At 52.5% G+C, this 17893-nt stretch overlaps 1 protein-coding gene across 1 annotated transcript; it reads right to left on the reverse strand.

The window, feature by feature from the left end:
* Positions 1 to 4969: 4969 nt before the first annotated feature.
* LOC123061378 (uncharacterized) lies at positions 4970 to 6893 on the reverse strand. The gene is made up of 3 exons (XM_044484461.1): positions 6600 to 6893; positions 5889 to 5969; positions 4970 to 5656 (listed from the first exon to the last, which is right to left on the reverse strand). Exons 1-3 carry the CDS (start codon positions 6759 to 6761, stop codon positions 5297 to 5299), a joined length of 603 nt encoding a protein of 200 aa, XP_044340396.1. The 5' UTR covers positions 6762 to 6893; the 3' UTR covers positions 4970 to 5296.
* Between the last annotated feature and the right edge of the window lie 11000 nt (positions 6894 to 17893).

Below are 17893 nucleotides of genomic sequence, written 5' to 3' on the forward strand. Positions count from 1 at the left end.
CTAAGTGATACATGATCCGATTCAACTAGGCCGTGTCCGATCATCACGTGAGACGGACTAGTCATCATCGGTGAACATCTTCATGTTGATCGTATCTTCTATACGACTCATGTTCGACCTTTTGGTCTTCCGTGTTTCGAGGCCATGTCTGTACATGCTAGGCTCGTCAAGTCAACCTAAGTGTTTTGCGTGTGTAAATCTAGCTTACACCCGTTGTATGCGAACGTTAGAACCTATCACACCCGATCATCACGTGGTGCTTCGGAACAACGGACCTTAGCAACGATGCACAGTTAGGGGGAACACTTTCTTGAAATTATTGTGAGGGATCATCTTATTTATGCTACCGTCGTTCTAAGCAAATAAGATGTAAAACATGATAAACACCACATGCAATCAAATAGTGACATGATATGGCCAATATCATTTTGCTCCTTTTTGATCTCCATCTTTGGGGCGCCATGATCATCGTCGTCACCGGCATGACACCATGATCTCCATCATCATGATCTCCATCATCGTGTCTTCATGAAGTTGTCTCGTCAACTATTACTTCTACTACTATGGCTAACAGTTAGAGATAAAGTAAAGTAAAGTAATTACATGACGTATAAGTTGACACGCAGGTCATAAATAAATTAAGACAACTCCTATGGCTCCTGCCGGTTGTCATACTCATCGGCATGCAAGTCGTGATTCCTATTACAATAACATGATCAATCTCATACATCACATATATCATTCATCACATCCTTTTGGCCACATCACATCACACGGCATATGCTGCAAAAACAAGTTAGACGTCCTCTAATTGTTGTTGCAAGTTTTTACGTGGCTGCTATAGGTTTCTAGCAAGAACGTTTCTTACCTACGCCAAAACCACAACGTGATATGCCAATTTCTATTTACCCTTCATAAGGACCCTTTTCATCGAATCCGATCCGACTAAAGTGGGAGAGACAGACACCCGCTAGCCACCTTATGCAACTAGTGCATGTCAGTCTGTGGAACCAGTCTCACGTAAGCGTACATGTAAGGTCGGTCCGGGCCACTTCATCCCACGATGTTGCCGAATCAAGATAAGACTAGTAACGACAAGTAAATTGAAAAAATCGACGCCCACAAAAACTTGTGTTATACTCGTGCATAGAAACTACGCATAGACCTAGCTCATGATGCCATTGTTGGGGATCGTAGCAGAAATTTAAAATTTTCTACGCATCACCAAGATCAATCTATGGAGTCATCTAGCAACGAGGGGTAGAGGAGTGCATCTACATACCCTTGTAGATCGCGAGCGGAAGCGTTCAAGAGAACGGGGATGATGGAGTCATACTCGTCGTGATCCAAATCACCGATGATCCTAGCGCCGAACGGATGGCACCTTCACGTTCAACACACGTACAGAGCGAGGACGTCTCCTGCGCCTTGATCCAACAAGGAGGAGGGAGAGGTTGAGGAAGAGGGCTCCAACAGTAGCACGACGGCATGGTGGTGGTGGAGCAGCAGTACTCCGGCAGGGCTTCGTCAAGCTCTTGCGGAGGAGGAGAGGTGCTGGGGAGGGGAGGGGCTGCGCCTTGGATGTCGTATGCAGCCCTCCCCTTGCCCCTCTATATATAGGGGAAGGAGGAAGGGGGGAGGCCCCCTCTAGATGAGATCTAGAGGGGGGCGGCGGCCAAGGGGAGGGGGCTTGCCCCCCAAGCAAGGGGGCGCCCCCCTTAGGGCTTCCCCCCCAACCCTAGGCGCATGGGCCCAAGGGGGGATGCGCCCAGACCATGTAGGGCTAGTTCCCTTTCCTCTACAGCCCATTAGGCCCTCCGAGAGAGGTGGTCCCTCCCGGTGGACCCCTGGAACCCCTCCGGTGGCCCCGGTACAATACCGATATGCCCCCGAACCTTTCTGGTGACCGTACGATAACTTCCTACATGTAAATCTTCACCTCCGGACCATTCCAGAACTCCTCGTGACGTCCGGGATCTCATCCGGGACTCCGAACAACATTCGGTAATCACATACAAGTCTTCCTAATAACCCTAGCGTCATCGAACCTTAAGTGTGTAGACCCTACGGGTTCAGGAACCATGCAGACATGACCGAGACAACTCTTCGGCCAATAACCAACAGCGGGATCTGGATACCCATGTTGGCTCCCACATGTTCCACGATGATCTCATCAGATGAACCACGATGTCGAGGATTCAAGCAATCCCGTATACAATTCCCTTTGTCAATCGGTACGTTACTTGCCCGAGATTCGATCGTCGGTATCCCAATACCTTGTTCAATCTCGTTACCGCAAGTCACTTTACTTGTTCCGTAATGCATGATCCCGTGACCAACTACTTAGTCACACTAAGCTCATTATGATGATGCATTACCGAGTGGGCCCAGAGATACCTCTCTGTCATACGGAGTGACAAATCTCAGTCTCGATTCATGCCAACCCAACAGACACTTTCAGAGATACCTGTAGTGTACCTTTATAGCCACCCAGTTACGTTGTGACGTTTGGTACACCCAAAGCACTCCTACGGTATCCGGGAGTTGCACAATCTCATGGTCTAAGGAAATGATACTTGACACTTAGAAAAGCTCTAGCAGACGAACTACACGATCTTGTGCTATGCTTAGGATTGGGTATTGTCCATCACATCATTCTCCTAATGATGTGATCCCGTTATCAATGACATCCAATGTCCATGGTCAGGAAACCGTAACCATCTATTGATCAACGAGCTAGTCAACTAGAGGCTCACTAGGGACATGTTGTGGTCTATGTATTCACACATGTATTAACATTTCCGGATAACATAATTATAGCATGAACAATAGACAATTATCATGAACAAGGAAATATAATAATAACCATTTTATTATTGCCTCTAGGGCATATTTCCAACATTATTTTAGTACGAACTCTCGATAGATCGATCGAAAAGAATAACTTGATGTTATTTTAGTACGAACTCTTGGATAGATCGATCAGAAAGAATAGCTGCAAATAATTTCTTCTTATGTTCTCCGCTAGATAGGAACTTTGGAGTGATTCTTCATCGCACATTGAGGGATGGTTATATGATCCAATTATATTAGCATTGTTGAGAGATTGCACTAGCGAAAGTACGGACCTTAGGCCTTGTTTTCAAGCATCGCAATATCGTTTGTGCTCCATTTTACCAATTGCTACCTTGCTGTTTTTTAGTTCCAGATTATAAAAATATATTTCTATCATCCATATTACACTTTTATCATCATCTCTTCGCCGAACTAGTGGACCTATACAATTTTCCATTGTATTGGGTGTGTTGGGGACACAAGAGTTTTCTTGTATTTGGTTGCAGGGTTGTTTGAGAGAGGCCATCTTCATCCTACGCCTCCCACGGAATTATAAACCTTAGGTCATCCACTTGAGGGAGAATTGCTACTGTCCTACAAAACTCTACGCTTGGAGGCTCAACACGAGTCTACAAGAATAAAGTTGCGTAGTAGACATCACCCATGCTCATGCGCATTCAGCCGAAGCAGCAGCAGGTCGCGGGGTGCCCTGTAGCGGCCGCAGCGACGAGGTTCGACGACGGCCGGAATTCGGCTTCGACGGAAAGGACGGCTAGGGGGTGCAATGGACGATGGGCAAGGGCGAAACGGTTCAGTGGCTCACCACGGGTCTAACGGTGTTGCTGGAGAGGCTGGGAAAGAATGGAGTCCGGTGAATCGACAGCGAGGTCCGTCGGCTGTGGCGGTAAGGTGAGCTCGAGGCCATCGCTGCAGCGCGTCTGAGCTCGGGTTCTTCGACGGGGTGGCGTGCAGGGATGCAGAGGGCCAATGGACAGGTGGGCTGGGCGAGGGAGGGCCGGTGGCCACGGGGTTCACGACGGTGTCGCCTCAATGGCTTCGGCCATGGCGGCGAACATGTGAGGGAGCGAGGGGGGGTGAGCGGGGGTCCAGACGGGGGCGATGACGTTAACCCGCTCGTCACGCTAGCCTAGGGAGGGCCAGGCAGGCAGCTGCATGCCGACGCGTGCGAGCACCCTCCCTACTAGCGAGAGGAGGAGGACAAGGCTACCCCTGGTGGGCTGGCCTATTAAGTGGGCTGTGACAGGTAAGTCATGTCCCTCTCTCTGCTTTTCTATGAATTTCCTTTTCTGTTAATTAAATTCTTTCGCCATTGTTTTGAATTCAAACAGAATTCAAACAATGCCAAAATCCTCTAAATATTTTTATGTTGCTTCATGGACCTTTCCCAAAGGCACATACATTATTTCAGAAGCATTTGAAAATATATCCTAGTTATATGAATATAACTTCAAATTCAAATACAATATGATTTAAATTCAGTGACCAAAATTAATCCTTAAAAATGTTCATTATTTTTGGTATGGACCAAAACCCTTGCCAAAAATATCAAACATTAATGAAGGCATATTGGATTCAGAGAATGCAATTTTCAGGGTTCTTGCCCTTTATTTAATATTTTTTGAGGCTTGAAAATTCCCTCAATTCAAGTTTCTCCGAAATCATGAATGCTTCTAATGCATTAATTACACTCAATTATTCTAGGGCTGTGACAACTAAGAAGAACCAAATAGTAGGCTATCCCAACGCAGAAGCAATTGCCGCCTTACGGCACAACATTCACAATAAATGGCTGGCGTGACAACTCGGACGGGACAAGTCGAAAACCATGGCGGCTCTCGCCTCCCTAATGACCCAATTCTGTGCAGAGGAGGATAGCTGGTTGGCCCGTAGAAGCAACCACAAGCCTGCTAAAAGAGAGATATTTTATATTAATTTCCTTGAATACAAATAATACAACCCAGGAGTAAGGCCATGGGGTGTGTGGAATATTACCACTAAAATATGTAATGAACTTTCAAGCATAACAGAGCCAAAAGAATTCAAAGATGGCACATCCTGATAATGCGATAACCAAATGATAATGATAATTTTTGTTACCATTGCCGATACATCATAATTTAACCCTCTCATTGTATTAAGCACATAAACTCTTTGCTATATCATAGCAATTTTCATTTACATTCAGAATCTTCATGGCAAAGCCCCAAAAAGATTGTTGGGATATAAGACATGAACCAGGCATACATATAGATTTCTCTCCAAACAGGCTTGAACAAAAGAAAACAAATCCAATAACTTTAAGTGAATCGCCAGGTGTGCAACTATAAAGCCACACAGTGCATGAGCTTTTTAGGAAAAATACATAACATACAAAAACCAGAGAAAATACTGGCACTCAATGCTTCCTGGTTGTGCATGCAACATGTTTCCAGAAACTGACTTAGTAGTACCCATTTCCCGCGCTGTCTGAAACCATGTCCATGGAGGTATCATTGGAGCTTGCAGAGTTGGCCTCTCGGTTTTGCCCGGCTGAGTTTGCTTCAGTGTTCCGTCCTCCATTACCAGCACCTTGGGTTAAGTGATACGTCTGGAGACTCCTGCGGACTGGGCTTGATAATGCATTTGAGAATATTGTATTCTTTGACTGGTCACTGAGGCTGGGTCTGGGAGCATGCCCGGATGTTGCTTGTGCGTATGACCCAGCTGAGGGTTGGATAATTGTAAACGGATTCACACTCATGGGATGCTGATGTACCCTTGGGGATACATGTGCATCAGTACCTCCATAGTCAATCTCATGCTATAAAAGAAAGCAACAATATACCAAATATTGGTTAAATTGCTTATAATACATATGAGAACTATTGAACCCAAGACAATAGATATTAGATAGTGAAAGTTAAAAAGACATACACCTATACACTGACAAGATCATGATTCATATATCGTGATGTTCGACAAAAAACAACACAAAATTCAATATTATCAGAAATGGAGGCAGCAACGTAAATCAGGGAGTTCTAAGATCGAACCTGGATATGTGACATTATGTCTGCAACAGTAAGCCTCGACTCCTCATCATGCATCCTCAAGATCCATTGGTGGAGCTTTTCCTGTATGATTAAATTGAAATTTAGCCAGGGTACATTTCCATGCAATGTTCGAATCTAGTATCGCTAGCGAAAGTACATTTTCTCCCCTACTTAATACAAGCTAGAAAAAAAGGGTACATACAAGCTGTAAGAACTACGATTACAGATTACTCTCATATTTTGGCTAGAAACAAAATGGGTACTAACTGTCTAAATCTTAACAACAAGATACATATTTCTCCATTCTTATTGATGCCTTTCTGTTTCTCTTGAAAATCCAGGTCGAACAAAATTTCATACTTTGGTACCCTTGCTTTTTTGTAAAAGACTGCAACACAAGTCCATGTTAGCTATAATGAAACACGGAAGGGAACAAACATTGAATTACGACTGCTCAAGGGATCAGTTACAACCTCTGAACATTGACATTTCATTCTCTGAGGCTTTGGTTGCACATCCAATTCTTACATGGTATCCCCTAAGGATGGCCAAATCTGATGTGGCTGTATCCACTGTCAAGCCCAACGTATGCCCTCACCGACCACCAGACCAATCTATAGCTGTAAACTACACGCGCAGCCAATCGAAATTCCTACAAACAACCGACCGAAGAGAGAAAAAGAGGAGGACGGAGAGAGAAGGGTCACTGACGAGGGCGTGCCGCTCGCCAGCCTGGAAGGAGAGCTTCTGCTGGGCCATGGCCTGGGAGTATAGCTGGGAGAGGGAATTGGCGGCGCCACAGAAGCTGGAGTAGAGCGTGCGGTCGGCCTCGTCCAACCGCGGTGCGGCGTCCGTCTTCCTCTTTCGGGCCATCGCCGCCGCCGCCGCCGGAGATCCCCTTACGAACCGGAAGCCACCGAGGAGAAGGATGCGGAAGAGGGTTTGATGCGATTTTTCCCCTTTTCTTTTTTTCTTTTTGTTCTACGGGTGGGCGGTGTGGCGTGCGATGACCATGCCCTTTCAAATCAAATCTCGTGTGTATCGGTTTTGGTTTTGGTTTTTTTATGGAAAGGCCTTGATGGCTACCTTTATTAAAATTATGCGACCCTTACATTGTCCGTTAAAAAATCAGTAATAAATTCCGGAGGTGAGTCCAACCATAAGCTTGGTGGATCAACACGTTCATTTTGAGCTAGCGAATGAGCTACCATATTAGATTCCCGGTTACAATACTTTAATAAGGCCTTCCCGAAATCACTAAGTGAGCGACAGACATCTAGTATAGGAGCCGCGATCATTGAGTGTCCTGAGTTTCCCTAAAGAGCTTCCACAATAATCACATTATCAGATTGTATCAAAATAGAGTTCAATCCCAAATTGCCAGCAAGTTTGAGACCTTCCACAAGAGCGCCTGCTTCCACCGATATCACATCCGCCACATGCTCTAATTTGACCGTGGCTGCAGCCACAAATATACCATGCTATCTCTTATAACTGTACCACAGGATGCTGCATTGTCCTCTTCTACGAAGGAAGCATCAACATTAACGAGATATTGGCCAAGTAATGGCTTCCTCCATTTGTTCAGCCGCGGCAGTGTTGTAGGTTTAGTTGCAACTCGTACAAAATTCAATGAGAGAGCCCTGATGGACTGGCAGGACCTAACCGAGCATTGAACCTCTTCTTGTCTCACTATTTGCCTCCTTTGCCACCATATATAGCAGCTAGTAATAGCAATCAGCTCTGGTAAATCAACGACATCCATATATTGCGTCTGGTTAGCCGGTTCATAAAGAAAGATTTCAAAAATCTCAGCACCCGATCTCCCCTGTTATGCAACTCTTGCTATTATGTCATGCAGTCCCATATTTCTCTATATCTCCTGAGCCCTGTTACATTTGAAGGCCATATGAGCAATATCTTCTGCCTGCATTAAGCATAGCGGACATTGAGCAGACTTAGAAATATGTCTGTTTGCCAGTATACAACAACAGGGTATGGCATCATGAAGACATCTTCATAAGAAAATTTTTATTTTGCTTGGTATCTTTAAACTCCAAAGTTTCTTCCAGCCCGGGTGTTGAGCAGATCCGCTTATACCATTAGGATTTGAATCCTTCGAAACATAAGTCTCCTCCCACTGCTTGTAATAGGCCGAGCGGACAGAAAAAACACCCGATTTTGTTAAGTGCCATGAGACAAAATCTTCTGTGTCATACTGATATATTGGGATTTGCAAAATTCTTTCCACATCAATGTGCCAAAAATTATCTCTGATTAGTGCCTCATCCCATTCCCCGTGACCGGGTTAATAAGTTCATTCACCTTTGACAGTACACAGTTGCCCCGCGTCGTGATAATTTTCCTTGAAATACTATTTGGAACCCAACAATCATTCCATATATTTATTTTCGTACCATTGCCAACTCTCCATACACACCCCTTCTTGAAAGTTTGTTTTCCTGCCCAAATGCTCTGCCAAACATAGTGTCGGCGTTCTGGGAATGGGGGTCCCCAGACTTTCCTGCCTGCGGCCTGCGGCGTGGCTCAAAGGGGGGCCCAGCGCGGCCCATCTTCACCAACACAAACCCAAGACCCTCGCGAGGGGCCAAGCCTCGCGGGGCAGACGACGCGGAGCTTCCTCAGGCGCAGCCTCGTCAGGCTGGCTCACGAGGAGGCGGAGAGATCAAGGCGGGGTACCTCACGAGGTGCCCGTGACGCAAGCCATGACGACCGGGGGTGCCAGGCGGGTGCCAGCCCGCGCAGTGTCCTCCCTTCCTCTTTAGTGCAAAGGGGGTAAGCGCAGCCGCGGAGTACCGAGGCATCAGGCAAAGGTTGCCATTTCGGTGCAACGAGACCAAGACCAGGAGGACTACGAGACGGAGGTCACCGTGGAGCCCAAGACGGCGTCATCACCAGAGCTTTGCGCAGGCGAAGACTACTTTTGTCAGGATAGCTGATACTAGCTGTCCCCCTTCAAATTAGCCCGCCATTGTTGGCTCCCTTCCCGCTCGATATTTGGGAAGAGGGCCAGGGCCTCTATAAATAAGACCAGCCACCCACAGAGCAAAGAGAGCTGAGGAGGGAAGGAAAGAGAGGGGTTTAGATCAGGTAGAGAGAGAGAGAAGGGTGACTGAGCTCCTCCCAGCAGTTCATCGCCCCAGCCAAGAACAGACCCTCGAGAGGCTGTTCTTCCTTGTATTGTTCATCATCATCAGCCCAAGAGGCAATCCACCACACCACACACTGGAGTAGGGTATTACACCACAACGGTGGCCCGAACCAGTATAAACCCTGCGTCTCTTGTGTTGTTCTTTTCTTAGTTTAGATCCTAGCAAGGCAGAGGAGTGCAGGTAGGCAGGAGGCGAAATCTCCGCACGCACCCCAGTGTTCGAACCTCAAGGGTCTGCCGGAACCCGAAATCCGACATTTGGCGCGCCAGGTAGGGGTGCGCCGGGATTCGTCTTCCACCACCCCGTTCTCCTCCGACCATCACGCCCATGTCTGACGCTCGTCGGGCCCGCGCCGAGCGCCGGGCCGCGCTCGCTTCCCGCGTCGCCCAGACGGCCCCTGTCGGCGGGCGTCCTCGTCGTTCCCCGTCACCTGCCATCAACGCCGCCACCGGCCCGACGGGGGACGAGCAGCAAGCATCGTCCCAGCATCCGTCCGTGCGGCAAGACGGCCGCACCGCAACTCCCTCGCTCACCCCAGCTGGTTCTTCGTCCCGCGCGCTCCGCGCGCCCATGGAGTCTCGGGCTGCCCTCATCGCAGCGAACGAGCTCCTGCATTACCGTCCCGTCGACGACGTCTATGAAGAATGGCTCGACCGCATCGCCGAGCTCGTCTGCGCCGCAGGGGGCTCTCCTGCGCCATCCGTTCCGCTGCACCGCACCCCGCCCCGCACGGGCAATGAAGCTCCGGCGGCGCCCCGGCCGCCTCCTCCTTAGGAAGGCGCCATGGCTCCAAGGCGTGTGGCCCCTGGGCGGAACCCGCTCCGTCAGGCACCAGCGCAGCAAGAGCAGAGCTATCAAGAAGTCCCTCGCCCGCAAGAAGCTGCCCGGGCGCTCCCTGCTCCAGCACGTCGCGACCATGCTCCTGCTCCCGCGCGTCAAGACCCCGCGCTGCTCCCAGCTGCAGCGCGTGGGGACATGCAAGACCAAGCTCCCCGTCATCCAAGGCCTCCCGTGGCCATAGCAGGCTGTCGCGCCTTCACCGCCGAGCTACGCAGCGTCGCGTGGCCCGGCAAGTTCAAGCCAGACTTGCCTCCTCGCTACGGCGACACGGCTGACCCTACGGAGTTCCTCCAACTCTATGAGCTGGGCATCGAAGCTGCCAACGGAGACGAGAAGGTCATGGCGAACTGGTTCCCCATGGCACTCAAGGACGGGGCCCGCACCTGGCTCCTGAACCTGGCTCCAGGCACAATCTCCTCCTGGGACGAGATGCGCACCCGCTTCATCGCCAACTTCCAAGGCACTCGCGACCGGCCACCCCCCGTGAGCGACATGCGCCGCATCAAGCAACAGCCCGGGGAGACCCTGCAGAAGTACATCCAGTGCTTCAACAACGCGTGCCTCAAGATTCCCAAGGTGACTGAGGAGGCCATCATCTCGGCCTTCTCCGACGGCGTGCGCGACGTCAAGATGAAGGAGGAGCTGGCGATGCATGAAGACCTGTGCACTTCCTTGGAACTGTTCAACCTGGCAACCAAGTGCGCCAGGGCCGAGGAAGGGCGTCTCTCCCTCCTCGAGCTGCCTGCCGCAGACCCAGAAGAGAAGAAGCCCAAGGCCAAGGATGTGAAGCGCAAGGGGGCTGCCGTGCTCGCGGCAGAACCAGACACCAAGCGGGGCAGAGATCAGCCCGAACCTTCCAAGGGCAGCCGGTACTGTGTGTACCACGACCTCCACACCCACAACACCAACGAATGTCAAGAGCTCCGAGCCGTGCGAGAAGGAAGGATCGGCCGTCGCCCTGACCGCAGTGACCGGGGCTACGGCCGAGGAGGAGGAAGGAACGCAGGACGCTGGGAAGACCGTGGCCCGCGCCAAGGGTGGCGCGATCAACCTCGCGAGGATCGCTGGCAAGACCCGCCTCGCGAGGGAGGCTGGAGGGATCAGCCTCGCGAGGGAGACTGGAGGGATCAGCCTCGCGAGGATCGCCCGCAAGGCAACGCAGGCCTCCCACCGCTGCCGCCGCAGCCAAGGAGAAACGAGGACCGCCACCAGGACGAGGGGGCTGGGGGCTTCCAGGAGCCGCGCGCGATCGCCTGCATCCTGGGCGGGGCACAAGCCCCAGCCTCTCAGCGCATCTTCAAGCAGTTCGCCCGCGAAGTGAACGCAGTCCTCCCCAGGCTCGAAGCCACGCGCCCTCTCAGGTGGTCGGCGTGCGCCATCACGTTCAGCTCAGCAGATCAGCTCAAGTGTGCGGCTACAGCCGGAGTTCTCCCGATGCTTTGTTCCCCAATCATCAGCAACGTGGTGGTCACCAAGACCCTCATCGATGGCGGGGCAGGGCTCAACGTCCTGTCCGTGGAAACATTCAACAACCTCCAAGTGCCCTACAGCCAGCTTCAGCCAACCAAGCCTTTCTCCGGTATCACCGACGGCTCCACGGTCCCGATTGGGCAGGTCCGCCTCCCTGTCACCTTCGGGGCACGCGACAACTACCGCACCGAGCTCATCGACTTCGACGTCGCTCACATTCGCCTGCCGTACAACGCCATCCTTGGGTACCCAGCGCTGGCCAAGTTCATGGCCGTAACTCACCACGGCTACAACGTCCTCAAGATGCCAGGAAGCGGCGGAGTCATCACGGTGCCCTGTGAAGAGAAGGACGCGGTGTGTTCCCTGGAACGAGCCTTTCAGGCCGCGTCACTGGAAGACCCGGATCGTGGAAGCAGGAGGCCTCCCGAGACCGCCCCTAAGAAGAAGAAGACATCGTCCGGCCCGACCACTCAAGAGGCAAGCCCCTCTGGGCCCGTGCCTGCCTAGGGGGAACCTCCTTCCATCGCATAGGAAAGCGCGCCCGGCGCCCTCCTCAGGCAGGGCTCGGGGCTCTCCCCTGGAGGGCCACCGACCTAGCTAGGGTCACGAGGGAGGCGCTTGGGCACCACATGGAGGCGTGTTTCGAAGCACGTTTCCCTCAAGAAGGAGCAAGGCAAGGAGACCCAGACCCTCAGGAGTTCGTCAGCAAGGCCATTCAGGAGCTACAGGAGTCAAGAGTCATGAAAGGCGGCCGCCGCCTACCAGCAGTGGCTCCCCTTCCAGGCGAGGATGGTGGGCTGCACGTCTGCATCGACATACCAGGGCTCAACCGAGTCGCCTCTCTGGAGCGCCTCTGGCCCTCGCGAGTGGGGCGCTGCGGAGGCCCACCCCACAGCTACGTTCGCATGCCTTACGGCTTGCCGAACGCGGCTGACACGTACCAGCGCCTCATGAGGGGCATCACGGAGGCACGAGAGGCCAGGCGTTCCGCAGCCCTGGCAGGGATGGAGATGGCCCGTGAGGAGCCGCCAGCGCCTCCGGAGCCTCCCGAGGCCCCTGGGCCTGGGGGCTCGTGAGGATCGGCTCCCGCAGCCCACCGAGCCTGCTACATCAACGCTCCTTCGTCCTCAACATCATCAGGTGACATCTTTCGAGTTTTATTTCCAGCTGGGAGCGCCCCCCAGGGCTGCATTATTCCCAGGCCGCGTGGGTCCGTCCCTGCGGCGTGTATCCCTTTTTTATTCCATGTTGTTAGCTTACCTTGTTGGGGGCGCCCCTCGGGCTGCATGACCCCCCAAGTCGCTCGGGCCTGACCCAGTGATGTCCGCATTCCCAGCATCTATTTGAACGAATCCACTCCTTCGCGGCTAATGTGTTTTACCTAGTTGCCTGCTCAGCTGACGCCAACTAACGGAGCTGCTCCCAAACGGCACGACGCTTGCGCATGGGTCCGTCCCTGCAACGCCGACAAACCTGGATGGCTGAGCTCTGGCCGCGGCAGCCCCGCATAGCGTCACCTCGTCAAGCCTTCAGTGCCTCACTACCCCTCGGAAGCAACCAACGGCTGACTGTCAATTGTCACGGCAACCCCTTATTTTTTCTATGATGGACCTGCAGGACCTCCCGAAAGGGGCTGCGTCAGGCGAGGCCCTCGCGGTGTCTCCTGCGCTCTCGTCCGTGCGAACCACTTGCACGTTAAAGGGGGGGTGCCTGAGCATCGCGACTCAGGGCTCCTACTGGCTCTCCAGCCCTCACCCTCTGGCCTTGACCACGGCATCGCGACCTGGCATACCAGCGACGGCTGAGACTCGCTCGAGGGCCGGGACCCGAGGACGTAGAGCAGAAAGGGGAGCAAAGGCGAGAGGGGAGAGACACACGAGGACCTCGCCGAGCAACCTCGCGCCTGCCGATGCACAGACCCGGCGACACACCAGAGAGCGGCCCCTGATCCTCGAGATAAGTCATCACCCGAAAGTGCCAGCTGCCATGGCACCATCCCCGCACCTAATGCTATCCCGTGTTAGCGACGCCGCTCTCCTTTCTCACCAAACGACGGCTGCTTGGGCGCCAAAGGGGACCTCCTGAGCATCGCGACTCAGGGGCTCTTACCGGACTCCGGGTCGCTCACCTCCTGGCCTTGACCACGGCATCGCGACCTGGCATACCAGCGACGGCTGAAGCCGCCTTGGGACTGGGACCTGTCGGCGCAGAGCACCAAGCCCTCGTGAGGTTCGAAAGGGAGGACTGAGCTAAGACGGAATGAGCAACTCGCGCAATTCTACGACAAGGGTTATATTAACAAAACAGGATCACAGGCACCTTACAAGCCCCCACGGGACGCGTTTTTGATTCCTCGCAGGGAACAGATCCTAAAGGGACACAAACTACGCGCGACCCTGCAAAAGACGCCATCATCAACAGTGGGCCGTCAAGCACCGACGCCAACCCCATCCAGATCAGAGTCGGCGGCGGCCTGACGAGCCCGCCCTGCTCCAGGAGCGGCGCCGGCTCGGGGGCTCGTAGCTGTCGTCGCTCGTCTCCGGAGTCGCGAAGAGCTCGCCGGAGTCGCTGGAACCTCCGACGCCTCCACCGCCTGAGGAGCCGCCAAGGGAGCGGTTGGCGGGCCCAGTCCTCGTCGCGGCAGGGTCCTGGCCACCTTCCCCGGGGCAGCACTCCAGCCGGCGCCCGCTCGCATCGAAGACCTTGAAGAGCATCACCGAAGCACCGTCGTAATCCAAGTGGACCGCGAAGACGCCCCTTACCCTGCAAACCCGGGCGATCTCTCTCCAGCCCCGAGTCATGAAGACCTCGCCCGGGGCAACGACCGCGACCTCTGCCTCGGTCGCGAGGGTGCTGCAGCCGGCGTGCTGCAGCCAGAGCTCCAGGGGCTCCCCCTGCGGGATGATGGAGGCGAAGAAGGGAGGAAGGCGGATCCAAGACTGAAGAGGAATGGCGACGTGGAGCACGAACTCTTGGGAGGAGCCCTCGGTGTGGACCCCAGGGGGGACGACCCACACCTTCGTGACCCGTCGGCGCCGCCCATGGCGGTCAGCATCAGCTCCTTCGGGGCCCTCGACGTGGGCGTACAATGGCAGCGGGAACCCCGGCGGCACCCGCTCGCACCAAGGCCTCGACACCACCTGAAAGGCCCCCTCGTCCGGGCCACGGGGGGCGAGCCGTTTCTTCGGCGGGAGTGGGTCTGGTTCCCCTCGGGGAGCCTTTCCCTTCTCTGCCGTCGAGAACCGGCGGATCGGAGCCATCGCAGCAAGACGGAGCAAGGATCGGGAAGAAGGAGAAGCAAGGAGGGATGGACTGGAAGGGCGCGCGCTGTTCCGTACTTATGGCCGGCGAAGGCCAACCGCCGACCTCCACGATTGCAGGTAATCATGACCCACTTTGCATGCAGGGACTTGTCCAATCCGTGCAGTTGCCGAGGCGCCATGGGGAAGTGGAGGCGCCCACGTCCAATCAACCGCCACGCGGCGCCCAAGGCCGCAGGCTGTTAGGGCCCGCGGCGCTTCGCTCTTGCCCTTCCGCCTCCCTGCACGGCCAAGTCCGGGCGCGCCTTGGGCCCGGGGGCTACTGTCGGCGTTCTGGGAACGGGGGTCCCCAGACTTGCCTGCCTGCGGCCTGCGGCGTGGCTCAAAGGGGGGCCCAGTACAGCCCATCTTCACCAACACAAACCCAAGACCCTCGCGAGGGGCCAAGCCTCGCGGGGCGGACGACGCGGAGCTTCCTCAGGCACGGCCTCGTCAGGCTGGCTCACGAGGAGGCGGAGAGATCAAGGCGGGGTACCTCACGAGGTGCCCGTGACGCAAGCCATGACGACCGGGGGCGCCAGGCGGGTGCCAGCCCGCGCAGTGTCCTTCCTTCCTCTTTGGTGCAAAGGGGGCAAGCGCAGCCGGGGAGTACCGAGGCATCAGGCAAAGGTTGCCATTTCGGTGCAACGAGACCAAGACCAGGAGGACTACGAGATGGAGGTCACCATGGAGCCCAAGACAGCGTCATCACCAGAGCTTTGCACAGGCGAAGACTACTTTTGTCAGGATAGCTGATACTAGCTGTCCCCCTTCAAATTAGCCCGCCATTGTTGGCTCCCTTCCCGCTCGATATTTGGGAAGAGGACCAGGGCCTCTATAAATAGGACCAGCCACCCACAGAGCAAAGAGAGCTGAGGAGGGAAGGAAAGAGAGGGGTTTAGATCAGGTAGAGAGAGAGAGAGAGGGGTGACTGAGCTCCTCCCAGTAGTTCATCGCCCCAGCCAAGAACAGACCCTTGAGAGGCTGTTCTTCCTTGTATTGTTCATCATCATCAGCCCAAGAGGCAATCCACCACACCACACACTGGAGTAGGGTATTACACCACAACGGTGGCCCGAACCAGTATAAACCCTGCATCTCTTGTGTTGTTCTTTCCTTAGTTTAGATCCTAGCAAGGCGGAGGAGTGCAGGTAGGCAGGAGGCGAAATCTCCGCGCGCACCCCAGTGTTCGAACCTCAAGGGTCTGCCGGAACCCGAAATCTGACACATAGGACACTCCTTTTTTCAGTTCACAATTCAACAAGTCTCCAAAAGGGTAATATTTCGCTCTTAGGACCTTAGCACATAGAGAGTCATAATTATCAATGAGTCTCCAGCATTGTTTGGCGAGCATAGCCATATTGAAACCGTGTATGTCACGAAACCCCATGCCTCCCTATGATTTTGGAACACACATTTTCCACCACGCGAACCAATGCATCTTGCGTTGATCTTCACCATGTCCCCACCAATAATGCGACATAGTATCAGTGATCCCCTTGCAATTTTTTTTGGGAATTTTAATACCCCCATCGCATAAGTTGGGATGGCTTGGGCCACCGCCTTAATTAAAGCCTCCTTTCCACCATAAGATAATGTTCTCTCCTTCCATCCATCGACCAACTTCTGTATTCTCTCAATGAGATGTTTAAAACAATCTACTCGGTCTACCCCAATCATTGAGGTGAGTCCCAAGTATTTATCAGACAGAGACTCGGTCATTATGTCAAGAATTTGACAAACATCCACTTTGTCATCCACACTTGTATTCGGGCTGAAGTAAATAGAAGATTTGGCAGATCTAATCATTTGTCCTGAAGCGTCACAGTAATCATCTAGAATTCTCTTTAGGGTAATAGCATTCGTAGCATCTGCCCTCATAAGTATCAACGATTTGTTAGCAAAAAGCAAATGAGAAATAAAGGGTGAATCACGACACACCTGAACCCTCTTTAGCTGCTCGGTTTCAATTTCATGAGTAATCAAAGCCGATAATCCTTCCGCACATAAAAGGAACAAATAAGGGGATAGAGGATCCCCTTGTCTTAGGCCCCTTGAAGGAGAGAAGACCTCTATCTCATTAGAATTAATCTTCACCTTATACTGGACAGATTTGACACATGCCATAATGAGGTGAACCCATTGAGGATTAAAACCAAGCTTCAGCAAAATGGCTTATAAGAAAACCCATTCTACGCGATCATAAGCTTTGTGCATGTCAAGTTTGACAGCACAAGATCCTACTTTTCCCTTCTTCTTCTTCATAGAATGCAAGCACTCATAAGCAACAATCACATTATCAGTAATAATTCGTCCCGGTAAAAAAGCACTTTGTGTCTCGCTGATAATATCAGGGAGAAAAACCTTGAGCCTCGCAGCTAACATTTTTGCTATGACTTTATAGACCACATTGCAAAGACTAATAGGCCTTAATCGACTAACATTTTTTGGTTCTTCGAGTTTAGGGATCAAAACAATGGTAGTTGTGTTCCATCCCTCAGGGATCATACCACTATTCACAACATCCAGAACCTCCTTTGTGAGATCATCACCCACCAAGTGCCAGAATGTTTTGTAAAAAATTGCGTGTAACCCGTTGGGGCCTGGTGCCTTGAGATCACCAATACTAAATAGAGCTGATCTCACCTCCTCTTCAGTATAAGGCGCTAGCAACACCTCATTCATATAGGTTGTTACCTTCGACTGTACCTTCTCGAGGACTTCCTGATTTGCAACATGCACCTCAGCAGTAAAAAAGGTGCTTGAAATAAGCTTCGACCAAGGACCTCACGGATTCGTTATCTTCCGTCCAGTCGCCATTTGTATCCATTAGACCATGTATGAAGTTTCTTTTCTTTCGGCCCATTGCAAAGTTATTGAAATAGTTTGTATTCCGATCGCCAAATCTGAGCCAATTTGCATGGGCCCTTTGCACCCAATATATTTCTTCCTTCTCCATTGTCTCCTCGATCTCAATCAAGAGTTTTCTTTGTCTATCTTCCGACTCATCAGTGAGTGGGCCCGATCGCAAAAGTTCAAGCTCCTCCTTGAGACTCTTCAGACGGCATTGTGGTGATTTCAACACAGTCCGATCCCAGTCATGGAGGTCTTTGTGAACCTTAGTTGTATGAGTAGCTAGCGTTCCAGAGCTAGACGTTTGAGCCCAGGCCTCGGTCACATGATCCACTATCTCATCCTCTTTGAGCCAGCGCGCCTCGAATTG

Source organism: Triticum aestivum, chromosome 3A, assembly GCF_018294505.1.
Source record: "Triticum aestivum cultivar Chinese Spring chromosome 3A, IWGSC CS RefSeq v2.1, whole genome shotgun sequence".
NCBI classification, from domain to species: Eukaryota; Viridiplantae; Streptophyta; class Magnoliopsida; order Poales; family Poaceae; genus Triticum; species Triticum aestivum.